We start from the raw sequence: 14,647 nt of genomic DNA, 5'->3' as shown, positions 1-14,647 counted from the left end.
CATGTCCTTCAGTAGCCAGGGAGGGGACTGGCACTTCTTCCTTCTCCACATAAACTGAGCTGATGACTCTGTGAGGTTTCTAAATTCGAGAAGGAATGTGAGTTTCTGGATCTGGTTTCCATGAGCACAGGGAGTGAAAGACGCACACCTCCACTCCCAGGATTAGAAAGAAGCAACAATTTAATGTTATACTCAAATGCAGCATTTACCATTGACAACAAAACATGGCCCCTCCAAATAGGGAGATAGGTGCTGGGGAAAAGGGGGGAGGGAGAAGAGGGGTTGGTGCCTTCCATCGTGGCCTCCAGGGGACCCCAGGAAACGGATCACAAAGTTCTCATCAGAATCTGAGGAGATGACCCTGTGCACCCTGAGTGTCCCCACTGTGTCCCCATTGTAGCTCAGCTGGTCTCAGGAGGGTCATGGACCACCACCACTGGGCCCTTGGTTGGGGGTCTGGTGTCTGGAGAAAGAGAGGCATTTCCTGAGGGGCCTGCCCTGGACCTACAGCACACACCCCCTCCCTGCCCCCACTGTGCTCTGTGCTCCAGCCCTGTGCTGAGTCGTCAGACAGCCAACAGGACCCCATCTGTCCCTGACACAGGGGCTGATATTTAACATCACCCATTTCACAGAGGAGGAAACCAGTCAGAGAAACATGAGTGCAATTGCCCAGGACAGGACTGCTCACCAGTGGAGTTGGGACCCAGGGCCAGCTGTCTGCCTCCCCAGGCCCATGCTCAGCCTGAATGTTTCCTGAGCCTGTGGATTCAGCCACTGCCAGTGCAGACACACACTCTTCCCTGAGCTGTTCTTCTTGTCTTTGAAGAAGAGTCAAATCTTTCTGGCCCAGTGGTATCTGGGCTCCAGCTGGCAGGACAGGCTGTAGCTACAAGACAGAGTAGAGCTGGAAGCTCTCAGGAGCCACACATCACATGTGCATCCTGGAACCTGCCAGCAGCTGGAGTCCAAGGGTCCCAGGGTTCGCCATGCAACCAGATCTGGGGCTGACCAGGGAGCCAGGGCCATGGGCTCTGGAGCTGGTCAGCAGAGAGAGTCTGCCCTGCCCTCTCCCAACTCCTGACCTCCCTCACCTCTCCTCCTCACTCAGGGGCTCCATGGCCTGGAACCAGGCCCCAAAGTGCTTGTCAGGCTGCACTGTGTACAGATTTGCAGCCTCCTGGAGCAGCTCGATCTCCTCCATCAGTTTGAATTGCTAGGACAAAGCAAGCACAGGATGCACACAGGACCTGAGTCGGGGACCCTGCAGGGCTCTTGGAGGGGGTGACTAGGGGGACAAAGAGCCAGTCTGGGGCCTTTGCCCGCTTGGGAACCCTGCCTCCCTGCAATTCAAGTCAGGACTTGCCTGCTCTCACACTTGGCCCGAAATAGCTCCTCATCCAGGAAGGTGTCTTTGATGCCAGCCCTACCCCTACCCACCAATGCCATAGGATCCCCAGCTCTGTATATCAAACTCTACAAATAAATGTCTGACCCTGCGGATTAGGCCAGAGGGGGTCCTGCCCACGGGGGGGTGTCTCTGATTTACACACCCCCAGCCTCCCCACTGTGAGGCTGCAGCCGCTTACCTCATTCCATTTCTGACAGTTCAGCACATCCCCTGGAAAGCAGACAGCCACAGTCCATCAGAAACAGCCCCCTTACACCAGCACTAGCCCCTGTCCACACCTCTTCCAATGTTGCACTGCTGCCAGTGGGCAGGCCCTTCCAGAGACAGGACTTGGACCTGGACCAGTCTCTGGGCTCCAGAGCAGGGGCACAGAACAACTGAGGCAAGAGACCTTGTAACCCAACCCTCTCTGATGAGACATGGGGAGACTGAGGCCTCAGGCAGGAAGGGACAGCTTAGCCACTGATGTGTTTCCTGACTGGGAGGGGCCCAACTTCTCTTCCCTAATTGGCAGAGCCAGAGGGAGAGGCTGAGTCCAGCTCAGACACCACCTCCTGCGGCCACTCAGTCAGGCAGCTCTGAGCCTCAACAGCCCAGGGAACCTGGACGGTGGCTTCTGCAGAGCCTGCATCACTCACTGGGGAGATGGGCCTGATGCCCCGACTCCCACACAAGGTTGGAGGCTCTGCTGAGAGGACCTTTGCCAAATGCAGAGAGCTCAGGGCTCAGGGAAGGACTCTCTACTCCCAACCCTCAGGAGACTGAGCCCCCGGACCCACGTCCAGGCTCACTCATCTCCACATAATCCTGCATCATAGCGTCCAGCAGCTCCAGGGAACTGAAGAATGTCACCAGGGAGGGGACAACACCCTGTGCAGCCATTGGGGTGGGCATGGTGATGAGCTCCAGCTCTCAGGTGCCCCCATGAACCCTCCTCCGAAACCCCACACCCCAGCCCCCTGCCCACCCCACACTCCCACACAGAGCAGCCTAGGATCCTCGGGACACCCCAACACACACAATTCCCTCCTCCCCTCCCCTCCAGGAGCACCAAACTCCACCAGTCTAGTCCCAGGGCTGGCTGTTGGCCCATCCGAGGGGGTGTGGTCCCTGCCCCTCCCCACCCCAAATCTGTCCTGTTGCCAGTGCTTCCAGGCCTCCTCCTGCTCACTGCTATTGCAGGAAGATCATGCTCCGTGGCCACAGCAGATGCACTGGAGGAGGAAGACCCCTCTCCTGAGGGAGGTCTCCAGCTGGAGGGGGAGCCCCCTCTCCTCTGACTCCTGGGACCCTCCCCCACAGGCACCCTCACCTACTGCCCCTGCCTCTCCTGGACTCCCTGGCGGGCCCTCTCTGCAGTCACTAACATGGAGGTCGCCTCCTGTTGGGGCAGAGGACATGGTCAGTGTGCCCATACTCCCCTCCACATGTCCCCCAAGGTCCCTGACCTCAGACCTTGGCCATCAGCTCCAGTGCCCTGCTGCCTCTGCTGCTCCCTCCTCCAGGGTGCTCTGATTCTAGACCAGTTCCGGCTCCAGGACTCACTCCTGTGTGACCTTGGGCCTGCCCAGGCCTCCCTGGACATCTTTCCTCATCTGAAAAGTGTGAGGAGAATGTCACCTGCTTCCAGGAGTCTCCTGAGGAATCAGGGTCATCTGTGTGTCATCTCTGCTCTCCCCTCACCTCTTAAGGAGGAGCCAGCACAAATCTCCTCACATTCCTGTCCTCCCTTGGACAGTATCTCCCCGCTGGGAGGCCCACACCACTGATCATTTCCCTCCACTTCCCAGAGGAGGAGACCCAGGCCCCCAGAGGGGCAGTGACTGGCTCAAGGACCCACTGAGGAGAGGCTGCCCCCATCCCAGCCAGAGGCCCTGTCCCCGCTGCCTTCACCCCACCCCCGACTCCAAATCTGATGAAGACCCTGACCTCTGGACTCCCAGGGTTTGTCCAGACCCCAGCTGAACAGACAGGGAGGGAGAGGCCAGGGTGTCTTGAGGGACCTGGCCGAGTGGCTCCAGCCTGCCCCACCCTCACAGGGCTCTCTGACCCCCAGCCTGGGCTGAGCCTTGCCATAGCCTCACCTCCTAGGATCCCCTCAGGATGTTCCCCTCCCCTCTCCTTCTGGCCTCCTTCCAGATCTCCAGCCTCCAGGTTACCTGCAGGAGCAGCTCCCTGCTCACATGCTTCTCTGCACCACTTCTTCCAGGTTCGAGAACTCTCCTTGTGGGGTTGGGAAAGAAAGAAAGAAAGCAAGAAAAACTGTGGGATGGTTGAAGGGTAATCCCTTTTATTTGAGAACCCAGCATATCCAAACTGCCTGGGGCCTGGATGAGGAATTCACTGGGGATCTCTGAGCTCTAAGGTCCCCATGGGACTGCGGAGGGGCCTCTCCTCTTGTCCCCTGAGGCCTGCATTCCCATATGTCCCAAACAGATCTCTTTGGAACAATGTTGGTTTCAGCTGCATAGAGACTTCTGTTTCTGCAAAGGAAACACTTGAAAATCTCTACCTGGGCTCAAGCCAGGATGTGGTCTTGAAGGAAATGAATCTTTGGGGCAGAACTGATGGCCTAAGGGCCCTGAGAGACTCAGAGACCCAGCACCCAGGTCAGTCCCTGTGCCCAGTGTTCACTGGCTCCCAGGTGGTCTCAGCTGAGTTTGGGGGACATGCCAGCCCAAAGCAGGCTTCCTGGTCCACCTCGCCCTCATGGTGCCTGGCTGGACAGCAGCCTAGCCACCTGGAAACTTGTCCCCAGGTCTCTTGGAGATGGGTAATGGCAGGGCTCTGCAGGGCAGAAAGGATGGTGTGGAGGGAAGAGAAGTTTCCCAGGTCTCGGCACTCCTGGGAAAGGGAAGAAATAGAGCCATGAGGGGGAGCTGGAGCTCTGCTACCTCTGGCTTCTGTCCCCTCACGGACTTCTCCTGTCCTGGAGGAGACAGATGCCCAGGGAAGCCAGGGCAGGCACATGTGGCACCCGATGAGTAACACTGCCAGGCACAAAGATTTGCAGCTCAACACAAGGAAGGAAGTGAGCTTGTCCACACTGGGACCTCAAGTCAAAGTCAGTGTGGCCCTTGGAGGAGAGCCAAGGGACAGTCCAGGGACTCAGACCCCAGGCTTCAATCCTGAGAGCTGAGAAACAAGAGGCAATTCCCACACCTCCAGACATGGCCTGCCATGACTTACCTCAGCCACCCAGACCCAGAGCTCCACCACCCTGGCCCTGTCCTGCGCTGTCATGCTCGGGTCCCCAAGGCAAGTGACGAGGATGCAATTGGCCATGGTGTTGTCATGCATCACAGTGTCACGGACGGTGGGTGCGAGGTACTCGAGTTCCCTGTTGTCGCACTCAGACCAGATGGAACCGAGGCAGTGGGCGGGCACCAACGTTTTAAACAGCTCCTGAAGAAGATTCAGAGTATCACCCAGCCCTGCTGCACCCCAGCTTGGCGTCCACAGTCCCCCTAGGCCCAGGCAGGGTGAGATCAGAGCTGGAGCTCAGGAAGCAGAACATGTGGCCTGAGGCTTATGGGAGTCCCTGGGTTTGGCTGTGTCCACTGAATGCACCCAGTCCAGGATGACCCCAGACACAGTACTGTGGGGAAGGGAGGGGACGTTTGCTCCCAGCCTTGTCTCACTTCCTCTAAGCTCCAGAACGCAGCCCACACATGACCACCAGAAGGGCCATCATCCACCCATCTCAGCCTCCTCGGGTCCCACTCCCCATTCCCATGCACATTCCCCCGAGGCAGGGACAACCAGCAGCTTTGTTAGACTGTCTCTACAGGAGTCAATACACATCACCTGCCTAAGTGCTGAGGTTGTCCAGGCCACCTGCGCAGATGGGGGATCCACCCAAGGACCTGGCAGCACCTCACTGAGTTCCCATCCCCCACCAAAGGGCGAGACTCTTCCCACCTTCCACTCTCTCCCACCTCATTCATTGGCACAGCCACCCTGTGCAGCAGGTGCTCTGAGTGCCCATCTCTACTGTTCCCTGTTCGCTAGGGGACAGCGAAGGCTTGGGGGGAAAGAAAGCTGCCGAGGTCACATTGTTGGTAAGGGAGGGAGCAGTGATTTGGACCCAGATCATCAGAATCGTGAGCAGGGAATGGCAGGTATGGGGTGGCTCATGGCACCAGGAAGGCAGGGACCACCCTCCCTGTGAGCCCCACTGCTCACTGCAGCCATCCTTGTCAGCTGCTCTGCCACAAGCTGAGGAAGGTGGTCCAAGAGGTTCGGCTTCTCTTCCCACAGCTGGTCCTTGGTGGTCATGGCCCAGGGGCAGGTGGGCTCTGGGGCTGGATCTGGTGGGCTTGTGACTGGTGCAGATGGAACTGGAAGTCTCAGTAGAGCGCAGCGTCCAGTGGGCTCCAGTGCAGGAGCTGGTGCTGGGGCTGCCTTTAATGGTGGCCCTTGCTCTCGTCCTGGAGCAGCCAATTCAGGGGATGCTGGCTCCAGCTCTACCACGGGTGGTGAGACTGGAGATGCAGCTGGCTTTAGCCCGGGGACCGGCACTGGCTCTGGCTCTGGAAGTGACAGGAGCTTTGGAGCTGGCTATGGAGCAGGATAAAGAGTAAGTTTCACCCACACACTTGAAAGCTCCTGTGCCTTTCCCAAAACAGGAAAGACTCTACTGCCTTTAAGAGAACTCCAGCCCATGAACCTCAGCACAGACAGTTTTCCCAGAAAGCAGCCCCCTCACTGTTCTGTTCTGCCTCAATGACCTTGAGATGCTCCAGGTGGTCTGGCAGAAGGCAAGCATGGCCCTCCAGGTCTGAGCCACCAAATATGATGTGAACAGTGGCCAGCTTCACCGTCAAACAGGGAAACTGCAGGGTCTCCCTGCAATCCTGCCCTTGGTCCAGCCAGCTTCCCAACATCAAATAGATAGCACTGGGGGAAGGCAGATGGGCCATAGGGTCAGAGGCCTGACCTTTCCTTCCACATTGCTGTCCTAAGGCACTCTCATTTGGACTGGGACCCTTGTGCCTGCTCCATCCCTTCCAGGGGAAAGCCCCATCCCAGCCTTGAACCCTGCCTGGCTGTTCTGGCAGTGGCAGGCCTTCTCCTGCAGCAGGCTTAACACAGAGTCTGTGGCAGTCTCTTGTTCCCACTGATACTCTTCTCCCAAAGAGCCCAACGTCCACCCCAGCTCTCCATGCATGTGGGTTAATGGAATGAAGACTCAGGCAGATTTGTGAGCAGCTTGCTCACGCACCTCCTGCTCTGGACCTGATTGTGGTGGTCACAAGGGGTGGATTTGGAGAAAGGGTGGCCAAAGGAGCTGGGACTCTGGTGGTGATGGGTCTCTAGGGGACAACTCAGCCCAGACTCCCTTCTGGTTCTCAGGAGGCCTGAGACCCATACAAAGCTCTCTTATACTCCTGTCCTCTTTGAGAAGAAGCTGCCAGAACCTAACCCTCCCAGGGGAATCAAAATATAATTGAGACACAGTGTTCTTCCAGGCCTGGCAGAGCCATGGCCCCCATGTTCTTCCCCTACCCTCTCTGCTAGAGACAGGAAACCCTCCTTCTGGACCCATAGACCACTCACTTATTTAGGTGGGTCTGTGGTCCATCCCACTCACAATGGGGGAAGATGCCTCCAGATGCCCAAGAGCATATGAGGACGTCACACAGGATGTATGGTGGAAGGGACCTATTAATGATGTCAAGAGTGACTCTCTCTGACTAGAATTGAGGCCCAGACAGGGTGTCTGCTTCATTCACTGAGTTACGCTTAGTGTCTCCAGAAGTTTAATATGGAGTATGTGTTTAATGCACATTGTTGAGTGAACTCCAACTGTAACCATCCCAGGTATCTGAGTGGTCCTGGGGCCCCTTTGCTGCCTCAGAAATCCCTCATTGGCTACGTGAAGGGCAAGGACCAGGACCAGCTGGATGGAATCTCAAACTCCTTGACAGTGTGCTCTCCAGGTACTTTTCCAAACTCAGAAAGGCCACAAGTCAGTGATGAAAGAGGAAGAGTAAGTTTTATGGGAGACAGAGAAGTTAATCACCATGAGCAACCACAGCCTGTCCCACAGCCCTCTCTGTAAAGCCAGGCATCAGGAACCACTTGCCATGGCTGATTTCATTCATTCCTGGGAGAACCGTATGATGTTCATTGTCTCCCACCCCACTTTTCACAAGACCAAACTGAGGCTCAGAGAGATGTGCTGACATTCCCAAAACTTACAGCTGGCAATGGGCAGAGTCACCACAGTGCTGAGGATGAGGCGGGCACTCACTTAGTAAACAGCTGGTCCAGGACCTGGTGGAATGTGCTGAAGGCCGAGTAGTTGCACACGAAGGTGGTGATGTTGCAGATGATTCTACCCAGGAAGGCTGGGACCATGGACTCTGACAGCTTCTCTATCACAGCTACCTGGAGAGCATGTATCCTGCAGGCCTCGTTTGGATAAAAAGTGGACTCATCTTCAGGCTGACTGGGACCAGAAGGGACATACTGTCAGTGGCACCATCTCAGGGTCCTGGATTAGGAGACCCTTCTGTGCCCAGTCACCTCAGACCAGCCCTGGTCATTGTTGGTGGCCTGTTGCATCTGCTCTCTGTCCAGGGAGATGGAGAAACTGAAGCCATCTGCCATCTCTTTGGCCATCTCCTGTGTGCAGCTCTGCAAAGACATTGCCCCAGGGACAGGACAGAAGGTCTCGGGGGAATGCCTAGACTTGGCTATAGGGAAATTCCCACCACAAATCAGGTACAGAGTGCCTCCCGTCACAAATCCATTGTGAAAGTAAACTTCATTCCCTATTTCCTGAGTCTAGTTTCCCCAAGAACACCAGGAGCCATTCCCTATTCCTGTAATGCAGCATCAGCCCCTACTCCCACTGCCAGAAAATTAGCACCCAGTTTCAAACACCACCAGATCCTGAAGTCAGTTCCTGCTGAGGCCTCCCATCCATTCTGTAATTCCACGGTAACTCCTGAGCTCACCTTTCCCCTGAGACCCAGCTCCCAGCCTGCCCTTGGCTTCTTAGAGGATTTCCTTAGTGGGATTTCTTAGGATTTTCTTAGTGGGATTTCCCAGAAGCACTCCCAGCCTGGGCAAGAAAGGTTCTGAAATGTTCTCTATGTATTTTCCAGGACATGGGATATTGGTAGAAGTCATTTTGGTGTATATATGCAACAGTTTTGATGTAAATAATATCTTTTTCAGACAGAGATCAAAGAGTGGGGCTACTGGGTGTAACAAGGAAATGGATACACTGATCCAATGTTTTCATGGTGTGAAGACTTAGAGAGGAAATATCATGGTTAAGAGCAGAGAATATGAAGCCAACATCTTATGTTCCGATTCCAGCTCAATCACTTCGTAGATATTGGTAGTTGGCAGGATACTTATCTCGTCGGGGCCTCAGTTTCTTTATCTGTTGTTGGCAAGAATGATAAGTGTACCTAATTTGTAAGGACGTGGAGAGAATTAAAGGACTTGATGTTTGAAAAATGCTTGGAACACGTAGCACATTACAAGCACTGTACCTATATATTATAAATGAAAATTAATTCTTCTGACAGTGTAAGATCCAGAGGGGAGAATAGTGCCTGGGTGGACGTAGAAAGCAGTCCATGATATAGGATGAATCAATGAATGAACAGCACTGTTGAAGGCATTACCAATGACACATACATCTTCCTATGGACATTCCCAAGCATAGTCACACCCAAGCATCACTCCTCTGTCCTGCATCGTCTTCTTTGATTCTTTTTTTTTTTTTTGAGGAAGATTAGTCCTCAGCTAACTACTGCCAGTCCTCCTCTTTTTGCTGAGGAAGACTGGCCCTGAGCTAACATCTGTGCCCATCTTCTTCTCCTTTATATGTGGGACCCCTACCACAGCATGGCGTGCCAAGCGGTGCCATGTCCGCACCCGAAATCTGAACCAGTGAACACCGGGACACTGAGAAGTGGAACGTGTGAACTTAACCGCTGCTCCATCGGGCTGGCCCCTTCTTTGATTCTATCCAGGAGTCATGGAGGCTTCTTGAACCCTAGTACCCACACCCACTAAAGGTTCTCTTCTCTCTGTCAGCAAACCCAAGTGCTTGTCCTAATGGCTGCAGCTCACAGGGTCTGCAGTCTGATCCTGATTTTAGATTTACAGTGGTGCCAAAATATCCTGGGTTTTTTTCCTCCTCACCAAAGACCCACAGTACCTAGGTGTATACTCTAGTTTTGAGCACCTCTGGTCGTGCTGTGTGGGACACCGCCTCAGCATGGCCTGACGAGCAGTGCCATGTCCATGCCTGGGATCTGAAGCAGTGAAACCCCGGACCGCCGAAGTGGAGCACATGAACTTAACCATTGTGCCACAGGGCCAGCCCCCAAAATATCCTGTTTTGTCATAAAATCATAATACCATCAGCAGCTAAGGCATGGGAAATAATCAGATCTTCTCAGGTTGAAGTTTTACAAGGCAGCTATGATGAGCAGTAAGAATATTTGGATGGTTCCAAGGGAATTACTGAGGTCACCGACCATGGATTCCAGGAATGGTAGGATAGGAGAAGAGAAATTAAGCTGAGGGCATGGTGATGTGGCATCACTTCCGATCTTGAGGAACGGGTATCTATGGTATGAGAGTGTGGGTAAAATCTAGTCATCAGAGATTTTTGGCGGGTTAATATGTTTCTGAATTATTCATTATTGAACATGATCCTTTGGGTTGATGGAAACACCTGGGACAGGGGAGTCAGCCCCTCAGAGTTGGACGGATGATAATGCCACTACTGATTCAAGCTCTAAAGGAGCTACCAACATCAAGTCGCCAATGAGAGACACTATTTGCAAAACATATCCCTAGTAAAGCACATATATTTATAATATAGCAAGAGCTCTTACAACCCAACAGAAAGAAGCCAAACGACACTACCCTGCTTACCAGGAGACCGCAGAGCAGGCGTGTGATGAGCACCAGGAGCCCTGCCAAGTAGATGAGGATGATGGCCCAGAAGGGGAAGTCTAGGGAGATAAGCGCTGGGATGACCCAGCTCCTGTCATTTCCCCAAGGCTTCTGCTGTCCCCACACTGTCTCACGGTCCTTGACATGTGTTGGCCAGCATTCATCATCATCCAAGACCCAGTGTGCACGGTTCTCTTTGAGGCACAGCATCAAGATATTCCCTCCCCACCCTGGACTAGGGCTTCCTTGACGCTTACCAGAGTTATCAGTCAAGGCATTGTTTCTGTTGGGAGAGTACCCTGGAAGTCAATAAAATGGAATACATGTGAACGTGCTTTACTTTTTTAAATAAAAGTTTGCAAAAACACAGGAAAGTAGAACAGTATTGGAAACATCGATTGACTAGATTTAACAATGTAAACTTCATCCAATTAAAACAGTATTCCATCCAATGTGTAAATTACCCACACTTGCCACCTTTGCTTTCTCCCATATTTTCCTTTAAAAATGTTTTTTATTTAATTATTTTATTGAGGTCATATTAGCTTATAACATCGTGTAATTTCAGGTGTACATTGTTATATATCAGTTTCTGTATAGATACCATAATACTCACCACTAATAGTCTAGTTTTTTTCCATCACCATAGATATGTACTCCTTTGCCCCTTTTTGCCTCTTCCAAGTCCTTCCCCTCTGGTAACCACCAATCTGTTTTCCTTTTCTATGAGTTTATATTCCACATATTGGTGAAATCATAACGTGTATGTCTTTCTCTGGCTTATTTCAATTAGCATAATACACTCAAGCTCCATCCATGTTGTCGCAAAAGCACAATTTTGTCTCTTTTTATGGCTGAGTTGTACACCATAGTGTGGGCATCTATCTATCTATCTATCTATCTATCTATCTATCTATCTATGTATCTACAACATCGTCTTTATCCATTCATCTGTTAATGGGCATTTGGGTTGCTTCCACATGTTGGCAATTGTGAATAATTAATAAATCTCTGAATTGTTATTTTATGTTCCTTGGATAAATATTCAGTAGTGGGATAGCTCTATGTGGTATTTCTATTTTTAACTTTTGGGGAAATCTCCTACTGTTTTCCATAGTGGCTGCATCGGTTTCCATTCCCAGCAGCAGTGTCTGAGGGTTCTCTTTTCTCCCCATCCTCTCCAACATTTGCTATTTTTGTCTTGTTAATTGTGGCCATTCTGACAGGTGTAAGATGATATCTCGTAGTTTTGATTTGCAATTCCCTAATAATTCGTGACACTGAACATCTTTTCATGTGCCTATTGGCCATCTATATATCTTCTTTGGAAAAATGTGTGTTCATATCCTCTGCCAGCCTTTGTTTTTATCATTTTCTTTTATTTTGGTCACATTGGTTTATAACATTATGTAAATTTCAGGTGCACCACTTTAGGTGTTTCCATTTCTGTGTAGATTCATCATGTTCAGCACCCAAAGACTAATTACAATCCATTACCACACACATGTGCCTAATCACTCCTTTCCTCCTCCTGCCTCCCCCCTTCGCCTCTGGTAACTACCAATCCAATCTCTGCCTCTATGCGTTTGTTTGTCATTGGTTTTACATTCCACTTATGAGTAAAATCATACTGTATTTGACTTTCTCCCTCTGAAATATTTCACTTAGTGTAATACCCTTAAGTTCCAACCATGATGTCACAAATGGCAGGGTTTCACCATTTCTTGTGGCCAACTAGTATTCCATTGTGTGTGTATATATATATATATATATATATATATATATATATATATATATACTATATCTTCTTTATCCATTCGTCTCTTGATGTCATCTCAGTTGCTTCCAAGTCTTGGCTATTGTGAATAGCGCTGTGATGAACATGGAGATGTATGTACCTTTCTGCATTTGTCTTTTCATGCTTTTTGGATAAATACCGAGCAATGGAATAGCTGAATCATATGGTAGATCTGTTCATAATTTTTTGAGGAATCTCCATACTGTTTTCCATAGTGACTGCACTAGTTTGCACTCCCACCAGCAGTGTATGATGGTTCCCTTCTCTCCACATCTTCTCCAACACTTATCGTTTCCTGTCTTCTTAATTATAGCCATTGGGATGGGAGTGAGGTGATATCTCTTTGTAGTTTTGATTTACATTTCCTTGATGGTTGATGATGTTGAACACCTTTTCATGTGCAGGTTGGACATATTTATATTTTCTTTGGAGAATTGCCTGTTCAGATCTTTTGCCCATTTTTTAAATTAGGTTGTTAGTTTTTTGTTGTTGAGATATATGAGTTCTGTGTATATTTTGGATATTAACCCCTTATCAGATATATGATTTGCAAATATCTTCTTCCAATTGTTAGAATGTCTTTTCGTCTTGTTGATGGTTTCCTTTGCTGTGCAGAAGATTTTTAGTTTCATATAGTCCCGTTTGTTTATTTTTTCTATTGTTTCCCTTGCCCTGTCAGACATGGTACTTCAAAATATGCTGCTAAGACTGATGTCAAAGAGTGGACTGCCTATGTTTTCTTCTAGAAGTTTAATGGTTCTGGGACTTACCTTCAAGTCTTTACTTGACTTTGAGTTAATTTTTCTATGTGGTGTAAGATAATGACCTACATTCATTCATTTGCATGTGGCTGTCCAATTTTCCAAACACCACTTATTGAAGAGACTTTCCTTTCTCCATTGTATGTTGTTGGCACCCTTCTTGAAAATTAGCTGTCCACAGATGTGTGGATTTATTTCTTGGCTCTCGATCCTCTTCCATTGAACTGTATATCTGTTTTTGTGCCAGTACCATGCCATTTAGCTTACTATAGCTTTGTAGTATATTTTGACATCACGGAGTCTGATACGTCCATTTTTGTTCTCTTTTTTTCAGGATTCCTGTGGCTATTCGGGGTCTTTTGTTGTTCCATATAAGCATTAGGATTCTCCATTCTATTTATCTGAAAAATGTTGTTAGAACTTTGATAGAGATTTCAGTGAATCTGTAGATTGCTTGAGGAAGTATGAACATTTTAACTATGTTAATTCTTCCAATCCAAGAGCACGGAATATCTTTCCACTTCTTGTGTCATCTTCAATTTCTTTCAACAATGTTTTATATTTTTCATCATACTGACCTTCCTCCTCTTTTATTAAGTTTAATCCTAGATATTTTATTCTTTGTGATGCAACTGTAAATGGGATTGCATTCTTAATTTCTCTTTTGGCTACTTCGTTGTTAGTGTATACAAAGTCAACTAATTTTTGGATGTTGATTTTGCATCCTGCAACTTGGCCATATTCATTTATTATTTCTAAAAGTTTTTGGGTGGATTCCTTAGGGTTTTCTACATATGAAATCATGTCATCTTCAAATAGTGACAGTTTCACTTCTTCCTTTCCAATTCGGATCCTTTTTATTCCTTTATCTTGCTTGATTACTCAGGTTAAGACTACCAATACTATGGTAATAAGAGTGGTGAACGTGGGTATTCTTGTCTGGTTCCTGTTCTTAGAGGGACAGCATGCAATTTTTCTCCATCGAGAATTATATTAGCTGTGAGTTTGTCATATATGGCCTTTATTATTTTGAGGTACTTTCCTTTTCTACCCATTTTTCTTCAGAGTTTTTATCAGAAATGGATGCTATATCATGCCAAATGCTGTTTCTGCATATATTGAGATGATCGTGTGCTTTTTATTCTTCACTTTATTAATGTGGTGTATCACGTTGATTGATTTGCAGATGTTGAACTATCCCTGCATCCCTGGAGTGAATCCCACTTGGCCATGGTGTATGATCTTTTTAATGTATTGTTGTATTTCATTTGCTAGTATTTTGTTGCAGAGTTTTGCATCGATGTTCATCAGTGATACCGGCCTATAATTTTCCTTTTCTGTGATATCCTTGTCTGGTTTTGGTATCAGGGTTCTATTGGTTTTGTAGAATGAGTTAGGTAGCTTCTCCACCTCTTCAAGGTTTTGTAAAATTTAGAGAAGGATAGGTATTAAGTCTTTGAATGTTTGGTAGAATTCACCAGGGAAGCCGTCTGGTCTTGGGCTTTTATTTTTTGGGAAGTTTTTCATTACTGTTTTGTTCTACATACTGGTGATTGCTCTATTAAAATTCTCTAGTTCTTCTTGATTCAGTTTGAAGGTGGTATGTTTCTAAGGATTTATCCAGTTCTTCTATATTATCCAATTTGTTGGCATATAGCTTTTCATGGTATTCTCTTGTAATATTTTGCATGTGTGAGGTGTCCATTGCAATTTCTCCTTTTTCATTTCTGATGTTATTTGAGCCTG

General features: G+C 49.0%; 1 protein-coding gene across 1 annotated transcript; it reads right to left on the bottom strand.

The window, feature by feature from the left end:
* Positions 1–5,906, bottom strand: LOC138917526 (ral guanine nucleotide dissociation stimulator-like). Its single transcript, XM_070234675.1, has 5 exons — positions 5,597–5,906; positions 4,601–4,816; positions 3,571–3,634; positions 1,590–1,621; positions 1–463 (listed from the first exon to the last, which is right to left on the bottom strand). The coding sequence occupies exons 1-5, from the start codon at positions 5,687–5,689 to the stop codon at positions 341–343; spliced, it is 528 nt and encodes a 175-aa protein (XP_070090776.1). The 5' UTR covers positions 5,690–5,906; the 3' UTR covers positions 1–340.
* Positions 5,907–14,647: the final 8,741 nt, after the last annotated feature.

This window comes from Equus caballus, chromosome 14, assembly GCF_041296265.1.
Source record: "Equus caballus isolate H_3958 breed thoroughbred chromosome 14, TB-T2T, whole genome shotgun sequence".
In the NCBI taxonomy this organism is placed as follows: domain Eukaryota; kingdom Metazoa; phylum Chordata; class Mammalia; order Perissodactyla; family Equidae; genus Equus; species Equus caballus.
The sequence above is the reverse complement of the archived record's forward strand: the minus strand, read 5'-3'. Positions and strand labels throughout refer to the sequence as shown.

Excerpts from the sequence above, each read along its gene's own strand:
- LOC138917526 (XM_070234675.1), bottom strand. The coding sequence starts at position 5,689 with ATGACCACCAAGGACCAGCTGTGGGAAGAGAAGCCGAACCTCTTGGAC. Across the intron at positions 4,817-5,596 it reads AGCTGACAAGGATGGCTGCA|GAGCTGTTTAAAACGTTGGT; the intron begins GTGAGCAGTGGG and ends AATCTTCTTCAG. Across the intron at positions 1,622-3,570 it reads GCAGGGAGCTGCTCCTGCAG|GGGATGTGCTGAACTGTCAG; the intron begins GTAACCTGGAGG and ends TCTGCTTTCCAG.